The sequence below is a fragment of the Homalodisca vitripennis genome, chromosome 5 (genome assembly GCF_021130785.1).
Source record: "Homalodisca vitripennis isolate AUS2020 chromosome 5, UT_GWSS_2.1, whole genome shotgun sequence".
NCBI lineage: Eukaryota > Metazoa > Arthropoda > Insecta > Hemiptera > Cicadellidae > Homalodisca > Homalodisca vitripennis.
In genome coordinates, this window is record NC_060211.1 from 160,897,473 (window position 1) to 160,912,715 (window position 15,243).

Here is a 15,243-nt window from a genome sequence, read left to right on the forward strand (position 1 = left end):
TGTGAGCCGAGTATTGTTCTAGTTCTTTACACAATATCATAGTATAATGCAGTCAGTGTACAGGAATTAGCGGTGACCTCGTAAGTCAAATTAGCGCAAAGCTTGGAAAGAGTCACTATACGCTCTCATAGAATTGTTGTCTGCTCATCACGTTTCTTTAACCCCATAGATTGGACTTGAGTCCTTGTTAGAAAAAGATTTCTTTGCTGCTAAAAAAAACCACTTACATAATATTTAATAAATAATTAGAAGGTATTTTCAAATTTCTAGGTTGCTAGGAAATGTTAAATATTAATAACTTAAAAACAACAGATTCTGATAAATGTATTCGTATGTTATATTCTACGTTAAATTATTCCTTTTATAAATGTATTCACTGCATTGCTCAACCAAGCTGGTTTTATCAAAACAGGGATTTCATTCTCCAGGGAAATATATAATTTGGCCTTTTAACTAAATTAATAATTACTACACTGTACTGCACGTAGGTCTGTTCGAACATGCCAGAAATTAGCAATATGCGAACGCCTTTTTAAGTCAAATCAAATCAAAATGCTTTATTGTCGTCAACATATGAATGTATATGAATGCCAAGGAGCAATAAGTGCAACGAGGTCTAAAGAGAGAACAGCTAACATTATAATAAATAATTTAATATTAAACATCTTTTTTAAATGTTTTTTTTTATTTTGTATTTTTCAGTATTGACTACTCCTTCTGTTGCATCTTCTTGAACAATTTAATGCATAAAAATAAGAATTGACGCTCAAAATATAATGTTTAATGAGCTAAAACCTGCAGGGTTAAAGGGTTTCTTGTCGTGTAGTGAGAGGTTTTTGTTGGGGGAAATAAGTTATAAATTACGTTACATGACTAATATGATAATAAACATATTACACTACACCACTCTAATTACCGGTAGAAATTGCCAATTAACACGTGCACTGCATCCAAGTTTAATCGGGTACCTACCTAATTAGTTGCACTCATCTATTGGTGATTTACACGATGATCCCTCTATAATATTAAGCACCATACTATTAGCAGTAAATTTGCTAGGCAATCTAACTTATCAATACTATTGATTATTATCTAAACAAGAAATACCTGGTCCAGGTATTTGAGGCGTTTACTTAACCCAGAGCAGATAATTGTTTATTTTTATTTACTTCTTTTCCATCGGACAATAATATTAAAAGCATACCGTGGTTGGAATTTCATATTCCTATATACATAAGTTCGTTGAACATCACCTAAGTTTAATGTGAATGCCTAATGTGAACTGATTAAGTGGATTCAGAGATGAATGTGTTTGGAGCATAAACAAAATTAACGTAACATAATAAACAATGTTTCAATGTTGTTATTGTTGCATAAAAGTAAATATCTCGTTTATTTTGGGTATTTTTACAGTAATAGTTTTCGTAATTTATCATACTCATATTTTATCATACACCAGTATATAAGAAAATTAAACTTGCTAATGTATACGTTTTATGAACATCTTTATGCAGCCTCTGAAACCCTATACTGTCACAGACTTGAGTCCTAGAATTTGGAGTCCACGTTCGTGTGAAAAGACCTAAGAAAATGTAGTGATAGAGAAACTCAAAACGTTGTAATTGCGTCGCTTTTACATCAGAAACTCCTAGATTACGAAATCAAGTGCAAATCTAGGTACATAGGTGACTCATTTTTTAATCTCTGTTATCCATCCTACTATCTTATTTTGATCACAATTTTGAAAATAAACAGTGAAGTACCATAAAACTATGAAACCGGGGCCTTTACATTTACAATAAAACACCTCCCCCTCCTCGCAGTAAGCAAAGATCTATTTAAAATTACCTTTTTCTAATAATAATATTTAAGTTTTGAAAGGATTGCTGCAATTCGTTATTCTATAAAAATTCCAGATGTTGTAGCAGCTTAAGAACTGGCTCTATAAGAATAAAAATAAATTCAAACACGTTTGTGGAAACAAGTCTTGGAATTATAGGAGATTTTTCAATTTAAAGATTCATTAATATGCATGCAAATTTTATTGAATTCTTTTAAAAGTTAAAACATTTTAATATTATGTAAACAATGAAATAAGTAATAATTTTCGTGATTGATTCTCATAATAATCCATAAAAGTATTATGAATAAATGTAAAAAACCCTTTCAAATGCGATGTTCTCTATAACTCTAAAATTAAAAAAGAGGGTGTTCCATGTTTATATAATAATGTTTGCTATACGTTTTAAACAATAGCAATTACTAGTACAGATGAATATTAATATATTTCAAACAAATAGATCAATACTAAGGATAATAATGGCATAATTATATACGATTAAACAGTTCGCTTGAAGTAATTTTAAGTACTATTTTGATAACTTCCTTTTGTAAAACAATGTTTTCATGCTTACATACAACGTTTCGTATTCCATTGTTAGTGACGACATGCTGAGGAATTAAATTTCAGTTCTTGACCAGCCTGTAGCAGACATAATACTTAATATCACAAGCGAAAAGAAAACCTAACTTCATGCTTTTTGTATACGTAAATACGCACTAAGTTTGGATATAAGCGGAATGAATGTACTGAGTATGGGAGAATGGTACAGTTAAACGGACCAACCCCCGATACCTTTGGGTAATGCAATAATAACGTTGTTCCAGAGAGAGAGAGCAGTTGGGTTGTTCAGTGGGTTGAGCAGTTTTGTACCTGTCCACGACCGCCCCTCCATACATGAGCGGTGGGTGGGCACTCACAGTGAGCCTTCTCCACAGGTATAGTAGGTTCTGGAATTTTTATGTTCTGGAAGCGTCAAAAACTTGATAATGAGCTGTAGCCACGCACAAACCCAGTGGAGTTTTAGAAGTTAACTTGTGAAATTGCAGAATTAGTGATAATACTCGTGGTCATGAAAATTATTGTATTTGTTAATGATTATTGGCTGTCTCCGTATTAAATAGTCTCGTGTGTAATTAGATAGTCAATTTAGTTAATATTTCATTGTGACAATATAAACTATTGACAGTTAAAGAGTTTTGTAAAGAAGTAGTTTATTTAAAACCAGACTAGTTTTAAGTAGATATTATATTTAGACTTATTTTTAACATTAATAAATACTTAGTGGGTTCAATATTTGCCCGTAACAGTACGTAATTATGAAAAACGTAACTGAACTACAAGTTAATAAATCCGACTATCATATAAGTACAAAGCACATTTTCCTCTTTATTCGAAGAAATTTAATGAAAGTTTTAAATACTTGTACTCATTAAATGGAACTTTCTTTATATTAGAGTTTTAGTTAATTTTTAATGTACGTAATAAATAAAATTTTGTTTGAAAATTTTATCAAGTTCCTGATATCATAGTTTCTGAGAAGAAACTTTTGCAGAGTCGATCTAATGAAAACAACTTAGTGCTTTCAACGCTTTATTAGCATCACCTTGTTTGAAAATTGTTTCTCTCATTATGTCCTTTACCATTTAACAATCATTTATCGAGTCAGCTACGTGATTGTTCTTCGTGTTAATTATTGTGAAGTGATCATTACTCCACGTATTAAGGGTTTTACTGTATTTTATGGTACTTCTTAAAATTAATTTTAATTTGACAATGGATACGTGTGAGGATGATATATACAATCGAATTTCTTCTCGGAAGGACTGCCTTGATTGATATCGAATTAACATATTTTCGGTTATGTTTTTATTTAACACTATGCTCAGTATACAATGTCGTTATTCATAATAACAATGTTGCTTTATGAATGTTAAGATAATATCTTATTTTATTTAGTTACTCATATTAAAATAAAGAAATTAAGGTCTTCGAAAAACTTTATTGATAAACTTATTGTAGCATATCTAAGGAGATATATCTCCAGTAGGTTTGTAGAAAATTAAAATGTGATACGTATGTTGATCTCGTTAAGGATAGTGCTAGGCTGAGGCCAGGTTTCTATGTTTTTCACCCAAGTATCGACCTCCTAGTCGACACTCCGCTGTCACGGCCAGTTTTTGATGGTTACTACTATATTATTATGGTACAATGTTGCAATTGATATCTAATTATTAAACACTAAACCCAAACTCAATTGTCTGCCCTATTTTCCAATTTTATGTCTGAAAAATCGGTAGTGTGTCCGTCATTACCTGTCAAGATCAAGATCTGATAGAAAATAATTCATAATGTTCAAATAAATTGGGGAAGAAATCGCTGACCAATACAATCAGCCGCGACCCCTACCGCCCCAACCTAGAATAATATATATTTATATATATATATATATATTATATATATATATATATATATATATATATATATATATATTAGGAATATATAACCTTTTAAACAATTACGAAAACAATAATAAAATATTTTCTGTATGTTTATAGTACCCTCAGTCACCATAAACTGACTGCCCGGAAGCACACCATCTAGTAGTCTTCGAGAGAAGTCAGTCTTCTGACACGACAATAAAAGTCCCTTGTGTTTACCTGTGACATTCATTAGCTAATAGTGTTTACCTATGAATGTTAAAACATAAGATGAGATATAAACTAATTGTATCAATTATACATACACACACACACACCACACACACACACACACACACACACATATATATATATATATTATATATATATATAAATTGTGTTAAATCAATTATATATAAAAAAATATATATATATATATTTTATATCTTTAAATTGTGTCCCGCAGTTCCTTTATCTTAATTATACTATTTATACTGAATGCAAATGAGGGAAAAATCCATTCGAAAGCAACCGACCAACTTTAAGGAAACCGGTTTTTAAATAATAGTTAACATTTGAGTCGCCAAATGCCAAAACAGGCTAAATCCAAAATTTAAAAAAGTTGAGATATTGATGACATTGAGTTCTGTATTACCTAGGCTACAGATTTGTCACTTCAAAATGTTCCAAAACCAGTTTAAAAACTGTTTAAAATTAATATTTAAAAGTGAAGGTTGTTCCAAAATCAGTTTATATCCTATAGCCATTCGGTTCCAAAAACAGTCATATCTGCACAGATGACAATGTTCCAAACCAGCTATATCAAACTACAATTAACTTACAATGTTTCATGTTTCTGTGTCAAAATAAGTTAAATCCAAAAGACTTTTCCTATAGGGAACTGCTGATCATTTTCCTTCTGAATTAATTGTTTATTTTGTTGGCTAATTTTTAAATTTCAAAGGCTAAAATAGTGTTATAAGAAGCAATAGCACTCAATTATTTAACAATATTTTAAAAGCTCCTGATTTGTTGTGTGTCATAAACATGGAGGCTGAACATACAGGAGGTATTTTAGAAGGTAGTGAAGGCGTTGGTATTGATATTATAAATGCTGAAGTTGTAATTGTTCAACAAGGAAAATGTCAATATAATGGACATAACAGTGGAAAACTCCACAAAATGTGGAACAAGTAGAGTTGGTTAGAAGAGATGCCTGGCCCTTTGGCAAAGAAAAGGAAGAAAAAACGAAAGAGCATGGAAGAAAACTGTTGCAAAAAGTTGCTAGGTAAGTTAACAACATTTGGTAAAGAAAAACTAAACTAGCCTAATCTTAACACTCATTTGAACTAAAATAACCTAACCTCTACACAACTAAGCTAACCTAACCTCGACTAAAACTAACCTATAACCGGAACTAAACTACTTAATCTCAACCAGCCTAAAGTAATTCAGCTTAGGCCCTAACTTAACTACAACAGTTTTTGACAACGTTTGCGATCTATAATTTGTTTTATTACAGGTTAGTAATTTTTTAAAGGTATAGGAGAACTAATAATCCCTATTTTGTTTTAGACACCGCCCGAAGGGATTTCCACAGATGCCTAGTTGTAAACATTCGGCCAAAAGTAAGTACCGCTGCGCAGAACTTTCCCTGCAGGATGTTAGAAAGATACATCAGCAATACTATAAAGACGCTGACCTTCAATCAAAGAAGAATTTTATTCTTCAGCACGTCATTGTTTCCTCAGCAAAAAGGACTCGTCTTCCAGAAGGTATCAAATCAAAAAGAAATGTAAGTACTGACTTTTTCTTACCTAAAATGAGGAAACAACAAAACTGAGAATGTTAAAGTATGTCGGGCAGCACTACTTACAATTTTGCAAGAGAGTAAAAACCGAGTGCAATTGATTTGCAAAAAGTACCTGGAAACAGGCGTCGTACCTTTGGAGACTCGTGGAGGAGCACGCCAAGTTGATAAATATAATATAAAGAAAGACAGCATCAAATCTTTTATTAAAACATTTATTCCAGTACAAAAACACTATTGCAGAGCGAAAAAACAAGCATAGGCAATACCTTCCAAGTGAGCTTAACATTACAAAAATGTGGAAAATGTATATTGAGCAGCATCCAACTGAAGAATTAAAGTGTGAGTATGACTTTTTCAGGCTGGTTTTTTCTGAGAACTTTAACATTGGTTTTGACGCTCCGTACACTGATAAGTGTTCAACCTGCACAAGGCTTGAGTGTGAACTAGCCACAGAAAAAGATGCAGGCAAGCGTGAAACACTAAAGTAAACCTAAAAGCCCACAAAGTCCGTGCAGACAAATTCTACAAACTTTTGCAAGAAAAATAATGATAAAGAGCTTATTCTGAGCTATGATTGTCAGAAAAATCTTGTCCTTCCTAAAATACCGGACCAAGCCGCATACTATAAGCGCCAGCTATATCTATATAATTTTGTGATTTGTGAGGGACATTCTAAAGTCCTCTTGAATTCAGAAAACACCTTTTCTTACCTCTGGACTGAAAACCAGTATGCAAAAGGGTCCAGTCAAATTGCATCTGCTGTTTACCACAGGTTAACAAGCGCTAACATGGAAAATGTCACCACAGTCAAACTTTTCTCTGACGGCTGTGGTGGCCAAAACAAGAACACAACTGTTGTCGGTATGATTGCTCATTGGCTCCTGAAAGATGCACCTAAACATGTTACTAAAGTTGTACTACTCTTTCCGGTAGTCGGCCATTCTTTCATTCCCCCTGATAGAGTGTTTGGAGTACTTGAAAGGAAATTTCAAGATCTGAGTGTAATCAACAATCCCAATGAGTACACTGAAATAATTGAAAAAGCACTGTACTGTTGTGAAAACTTGGGACGGATTGCCCTGTGAGTGATTGGAAAAACTCTAACCGATGCTGTTCTAAAAAAACCAGGACAATGGCATTTTCAATTTCAAAAGGCCAAGAAATTTATCTTTTCAAGAAGTAAAAGTAATCCAAACTCCATCCTGGTACAAGGAGAAGCAAACTATGTATTTGAAATCGGCGAGAGTAAGTCAGTAATGAAAAAGAGGGAAAAAATTTTGACAATGCAGTTTTGAGAGTGATACAAGAAGGACACCCAGTGAAACAAGTAAAAATCAATGATGTGAAATGCTTGCTAAATCTCCACTATGGAAATGACTGGCAACGGGAGCCAAAGTTGAAGTTTTTCAAGGACTTATTCCAGCTACCTACCACCAATCAAGGCGAAGAAGATGATGATGATGATTTTGAAATAAATGAAGAGGATGAGCCTATGATTGAGTGAAAATATTTTTAATAAACGACACATTTATTTTATAAACTCTGTAGATAAATAAATTCATGGTTTTGTATTGAAAATGAATACGATTGTGTTCATTAATCCTAACCTAACTTTACCTAACAATATAGGCTACAATGTTTTGAGAAAAAAAGGATTTAATAATATAAGATTCTGTTTTTAACTTATTTTGGAATGGTAAACGCAATTTAACTGGTTTTGGAACCAAAGTTAAAAAAGCAAATGGCGGAGAGTAAGTTTCCAAAAGCAGCTAAATCATAGTTACTGTTCCAAAACAAGCTATGCCATATATTTAATCGGCTGCAGTAATTATAACTTTTGTACCATTTTTTAGCAATTTTAAAACAATATAACTAATTTTTTAACCTTTTTTTTAAACAAAAATCATAAAAATGTAATGGATGTGAGAAAAGCAATCAGTTTTTTGGCATTTATCTAAAAAACTTGCAGAGTGGATTTAGCTTGTTTTGGCATTTGGCGACTCATTTAGTATTACAATTACTTAGCAAGAAAATGATATAATGTAGATTAATTGAAATTTGGCGCCATCAGGTAAAAGACGAAATCTGGTCCAGCCCGGTTCCGGTGAGTTAGGGGAGAGAGAGGATACTACAATGTGAAGGCACGATATTATCGAATTTTGGAACTGACTTTTAACGTGGACTTAACACTTGATATTATTTACTCTGTGTAAGTAGAATGATTCATGTGTACCCTCTAGAATAATTCATAACATACAATAAATGTCATAATAGGTGCATTGTACATTTTAAAAAAAATTGTAGGTGCTATGAGTAGAGCCATGTGTTCTAGAAAGTCGTTAGAACCAAAGGGGGAGGGGGAGACTAAATGTCAAACTGTTTTGCATATAATAACATAAAACGATATATGAATAAAAATTTGGATAGGCATAATGTTTTAAGTAAATTTTAACCAGTGACAGATGAAAAATATTTAAGCCAAACCCCGGTTAGAAACGGTCTCTCTTTTATTTATTTATTTTTGTACAATACAGCGTCCTGCAGGTTGTGCTGTTTCATGAATTTTAGTTAAACTGCTTAAATAATCTATCCATATTTTGCCTAGAGGGAGTTAGTTATTAAAAGCTGTGAAATGAAAAGTGTGGTTTTCCTGGACGTGTTATACACAGGACATATTTTAACAGGCATCTTGAACATTGAGCGGAACAAATTTGAATGAAGGAAGGTTTTCCTCTTTAAATAAATTTGGAAAGTGCTTTTATCCATATCTAAAGCATATAAATGCAGATATAATTGGTCAGACATCTCTTTTGAAGAGGCCGTTCTACTTTTTTATGCCTTATTCTGCCTGAACTCACGAGCCACTGCCTTATGCGAGGATCGTACCAAACAGAATAAAAGCGAAGGTCGCTTCAGCACAAGGTTGGTGGTTCTGATAAAAAGCACTACATTCAGAGATAGGATTTGAAATTGTGCTATGTCTAAGTCAGATCCAAAGTCCGACGTCTTAAACCACTCGGTCATCAAAACTCCAAAAAAGAACGGCATTATTTCTGTTCTGAAGCCTGTGAGAAGAAAAATAGATGAGTGACGTAGTAGACACTGTACAGGCCATAGATGTTTAGGTAATAACCTGTGCTGTAAATTGTTTATTGTAAACTAAGAGACAAATGAATTTCAATCACCCCTGTTCATTAAATTACATAGGAATATCTCTTCTCGAATGGCGAAAAAAAACAAATCAGGTAGTAATTACACTTAATATGATTAGTGATTACATCCGTGTGCGGCTTATCCTCTGATCGGTGTTCGAAATAAAATTCCGCTTCTAATATTTGGAACGAATAACTACAGTTTAGGATGGGAAGGTCATTCATGAAGAAATCATAAATTTGTAGTTCACTGAATACAAAAGATACGACAATAGTCGTGGATTTTAGATATTCACCGCAAAGCGCGATGATGGATGCAGCACATTTGTTTGATGGATGTCAGAGAGCATTTTAAGCTCATGGACCTGAAACTTTATGTACAGCCATCATGTGAACTGTCGGTAGCCATGATAATACGCGTTACTATTTTATTACATTTTTCAATTATCAAAATTATATATTAACTGTGTTAGTTTTTAATATAGTTTGTTGTATCTAGGTTAAATGTTATTAATGTTACAATTGGGTTCTATAATTTTCGAAGTAAGCCTTTTAGCAGATGCTGCAAATGTTTTAATAGTTTTTCTGAATACATTATTTTATTACATTTAATATATAAATTAAAGATTAGTTTGCCTTTCCAGAGTTTTTAACGCTATAGCATTAGATCCAAACAAATTGATAAAACGACAATTAATTACTAATAAAAAGATGGCATTCTATTTTAATGTATTTAATTACATGGTCACTTCAACAAAGACGTACCACTTGGAAAGATGTGAAATTGAATGAAATTGAATGAAGAAAATATTTACCATACCACGCAAAATGCAAGCAAATAACAATGTATGCAAATATTTTTTATTTTCAAACATTTTTAAGCCACTCAGTTAGTAGGATTGTACTGCATAGATGGCAAATCGTAACGGGAGTAATTATCATTCTGGTGCTATGTTGGTTGACCATAGTAGGAGCCTTTTTGATACTTCCTGGACTAGGAAATTACTTCAAGCTTAGAATGGAGAATTTGAGTTTTTAACTGACCATTTTGTTTTGCACCACTCTGGTAAAATATAGTAACTGTCGGTACAGTAGTAATTGGGATGATTTCACTTGATTTTTAAACTATTTAAAGTAAGTAAATTCTTGTCAATTTTTATGATATGATAAAAATTTTTTCGTGATTAATAACTAATTTACTTATGTAATATCACTAGTTATCACGAAAGTGACAGGGTGGGGAAAAATAAATCTTTGATCAATGGTAGATTTTAATACAAAGGAGTTAAATTCAACATAACCAATTTCACGGAGGAATTCCTAGGTACCTAATTCATTGACACTTACAAGAGCCTGTTTGCACTCTTAACTAATTTCTGCATGGTCGGAAACGTCAGTTCAAACTTTAAACTTTTGATCAGCTGTGCCTGGAATCTCAATTTTAGTTGTCACCTCAGTTATTTGTATCGTCTCTATCACCAAATATCTAAATGATGTAGTTCAATGAATGTACTATTCCACTAGTTTTTTGAACTGTTTGAACGTTACACACATATTATATTTTTTATTTTATAAAACATTATACGCGAAACAAAACAATTATACTTAAGGTAGTATTATCAAGTAACGTTTAGTGAAACTAAACTGTCTTTCATTGCTATACTGATCATAGTCTCGCTTCTGATAGCAATCTTACAGGCAAAATTTTGTTTTGTAATTATATAATCATAAAAATTGTTCATAATAATAATCATGACGAAATACTTAACTCAACAAAAATAAGAACAATTTAGAGGAACAACAATTTATACTATGTCAGTATATTTTATTTATTGACAAAAAACAAAATAATTTATTTATAAATGCTTTTTGTAAGAAATTATTAAAATTGTCAACGCTTGTATAAATAAAACAAAACCTGTCGAGAATAATTATTTTATCTAGGAGTTTACGATAAATTTATAGTATTTTCTATTTTGATTTTCTATAGAATTTACTATATCTTAAGCTAATTTTTACACGAATAGAAACATTTTTGTATTCGTAAAACAATCACAAGAATGAGTAGATCTATAAAACACTGTGAGTCAAGAAACACCTGCGCATTATTACGAAAAACCCGGGACTGTTTTAAATTTGCTAGCTACTGTACGGCCTTACACCATGTATACATTTAATTACAATCACGTACTGTTTAAACAGCCAAAAATGTAGAGTAAAACAAAGGAAGGGGATAAGATAATTAATTATTGTAACGATAGTTTTTAATCCAATTAACTAAAACTACGTCTTGTGTTTTTAACTTCTTAGGGGATGTATATGTTTCATATTAAACCAAATCCATTTTATTTTATCACAGTGAGATACGCTGCAGGCTGAGTTAAAGCAGTATCTAATTTAACGATGAGGTGTAATTAAATATCGAATTTAAAACTAACTTATATAAAACATTGTTTTTGTCCTCACATATTCCTATATATTTAATTTTTAGCACTTAAATCAAGTGGTTTAATTTTAAATAAAAACATCATTATTATTGTTATCAATAATAGTGTGTTATATTGATCGCTAAAATATGACGTGTTTATTTAAAATTGTAATTTTTTTAACCAAAAACCAAAAATTCCAGTTTGACCCTGAAGGGTTTATACGGTTTAATCAAAAAAATTTTGTATTATAGGATCCTGTTTTGGTAAGCTCTAATCGTTCAAATAGTTGCCACTGCAGAGGGCTATTTTTGTAATTGTATTTATTTAATAACCATATTTTAAAAGATAGATAAAATTAAAATGGCGTACGCAAAAGTTAAAAGGACGCGTTATTTTAATACCATCAGGAATAATAATGTTATATAATAACACTGCTAATAACTTTTCCATCCATGTTACATGGCAACGTTTTTGGTTTCCGAATAAATAATTTCTATATTTCTATTATAAGTTATGGTTAATCCTGCTGAAGTCATTTAACTGTTACATCTACGAGTAATACAGTACTGCTTTATGAAATAAACATTCCACCTTCAAGAAAGCGAAAATCATTTTAATATTGATTATTTAGTGTGATATTTTATTGATAATTATTTACTGATCCTCTATAGAAAGAGAAAAATTTATGTTGCCTCTTTAGACACTGATTCCCTTTACCAAACGATTTCAGAGTTTATCTGTTTAACTTATTACTTATGTAATACAGTATTTGTATTTTATTTTTACTATGAAACATTCTGTGCCGATAACAAATTGCTCTCTGAACAATATAAATTGCTCCCTACAATATAAATATACCCTTTTTCTCTTCAAATTTCACTCGGTTTATTTGCTTATCCACAATTGAGTGTCCCTGATGAGACAATGAGACTACCAATTCACCTTTTTTAGGTGTCTCTGATGTCGAAACGATGTAAATGTTTCACTTTGAGCTTCTTCGTTGTCTACTTTCTCTGGATCTCTTCAGACTGACGGACATGACTCCATATTCCAGGAGTCAAGTCTGAGACAGAGTCAGATTCCAGAATCTGCAATAAAAGGAAGGTGAAATGAAGTTAAACTAAAAATTCAAAGAAATCATTTACATACAACATATTTTGTCGAGTTAAATTCATGAATTCATCATTTCGAAAGCACAGTTGTAAGGTAAGGGATATATTATTATGTTGCAGACAACAAGACTCCATCTAAATCTAGTTTTCTGACAGATGATGTTTCTTTTAGAAGGGGACGATTCACAAACTAGATGGAGAGCTTGCATGGAACAGTTACTTCTAGAAGTTTGATTTAGAATTATATTGTCACAGAAACATTAAATTGTAATACATTTAAAGCTGAACCAAAACTGATGGAGTTAAAATGGGTTTTATTCGATTGGTCAGTACATGAAAAGTTAATGGGGTACTTTATAAGTGGCAGGTACAAAATGAATGAACGTCAACAGAGGCTGTGTCAAAGAGATATTATTCTGCAGTATCCGGGGAAGTTCCTCTTCAATCTATTACATTTATTGCGAAGGGCTGGTAGTTACGTCGTTGTGATTTGTGTGATATGTAAGCCTGTGTCAACATCAATAAAGAAGTTAATATTATAGTATCGTATCTTCCTAACAGCAGTAACAAATTGTCTCACATGCCATTGCAGTGCGACATCTAATTATTTATAAGGATACTTTGGTTTTTGCAGTTAGGGATTACATTGAAAGCCTTCCCATATTTTTTTCATCTTTACATAATGTTTAGTTCTTCTATTGGCAAAGAGTATATTTTTAGTCTAGCTGCTAGCAGATGTCATCAATATTACCTGTTTATTCTTTGTCATAATAAAGTATTATAGCAATGTATTAAAAAAATAAAATTTGGGTAAGTAGGAATACCTGCAAGACCACTTACTCGCAGGTATAATGTAAGTAGATTGGTATACTCGGCATCGGAGCATGGAGGCCTCGCTTTATGTAAGTAGTAAAGCAAATGTTTATTTACTACACTATGTCTTATTCCCTCCATCCATTTTTTTATTTTGTAGTACATCACAAGCGTTGTTAGGACAATGCGGGTGACGAATGTTTGTTGATGTCATCTTCAGCGATGTTTAATCTTGGTGGCACTGACATGAACAACCACGTGTTCTTCTTTGTATCTTCTAGAGTTAATTACCATAGAGTCCCATTGCTTATAATGATCAATCATATTTATTTCAGGAAATAACTTTGACAGATCTTCATTTGTGGCCTTATTAAAACTAATATCGGATGTTCCACAAAGAGGTTTAGAAGTTTTATTTTATATTAGCTTACTTACTGATTTATCCACCGAACATTTTCAAACTCTACACAATTCATTAAATAGGTTTTTAAAAATATTCTGTAAATATTTCAGCTCTCTAGAAATTGTTGAAACAAAATGGTGGCATTTTCAAAAACAATACTTTAAAACAGAAAAAACAGTATTTCATTCAGAAAATTAGGAAAAAATTACAGGCCACAATTATTCTTAAAAAGAAATTTTGCGGTTATCCGGGGAATTTCCTCTTCAATCTATTGTTTTAATTCCTCATCATTATTGAAGCTACGAGTATAAACTTGTTTCTTTAAGTAACCTCATAGAAAGAAATCACACACAGTTAAATCTGGGGATCGAGGTGGCCAATCTAATAAATCACTTCCACGACCAATCCAACGACCATGAAGGTTGACATTTAGATATCGCTTTAAAGGATTTGCGAAATGAGGAGGAACACCATCTTGTTGGGAGATTGCTTGATCCATTCCTGGAACCATAGAATGAGCTGTTCATTTAACCAGCTGTTCTTTAAAACTGCGACGCAGTAATCAAATCAGGTAATTCAAGAAATGAGTTTTTTACAGGATGATTATTGGTAAAATTTACAATATGCTATCATCTTTGTTCTGCAATTATTACGGAGCTTTAATTTTCACAGAAATATTTTTACAACCTACTTTATTCCTTGTGTACAGTTTTGAAAACGTTCGGTGCTTAAACGGGCAATTAATATAAAATCAAACATTTAAACCTCTCCGTAGGACACTATGTACATTACCAATGATATTTTTCAATGAAACTTTTGATCATTAATATCTAAAAGTAACCAAACATTACTTATGTACTAGAATTTGGGAAAGATATTACTAAAAAATACTGAAATAAGGAAATTCTTCTGAATAAGAAAAATCTATTACAGTTTTTTTATGTAGGACTAAAAGAACCCCAAAACTAACTACATCAAAGCTGATAAAATAATTAATAAAATAAAAATTGCTTCACCGATAAGGTTAAGTACACTCATCTCCACTACTAGTTCGTATTATTATGAGCAAAAATGGAGAAAACTTTAATTACTTTTTTAAATTTTACTTTCCACTATATATTAATATTTATACTTACAAGAACATCTCCTGAATAAATATATTACAATATGTAACATTGATACGAACAGAGCTATATATGTATATAATAATAAACCTTTTTTAACACTTTTTAAACTTTTTTTATTTTCGTACAATGTACAT

General features: G+C 31.7%; 1 protein-coding gene across 1 annotated transcript in view; it reads left to right on the forward strand.

Annotated features, from left to right (window-relative positions):
• Nucleotides 1-6,561, forward strand: part of LOC124363686 — a 28,152-nt gene extending 21,591 nt beyond the window's left edge. Inside the window, exons 2-4 of the mRNA XM_046818946.1 lie at nt 2,668-2,778; nt 5,427-5,548; nt 6,432-6,561. Coding sequence (XP_046674902.1) covers nt 2,668-2,778; nt 5,427-5,548; nt 6,432-6,561 — 363 coding nt within the window. The remainder of the gene's footprint in view (nt 1-2,667; nt 2,779-5,426; nt 5,549-6,431) is intronic.
• Nucleotides 6,562-15,243: the final 8,682 nt, after the last annotated feature.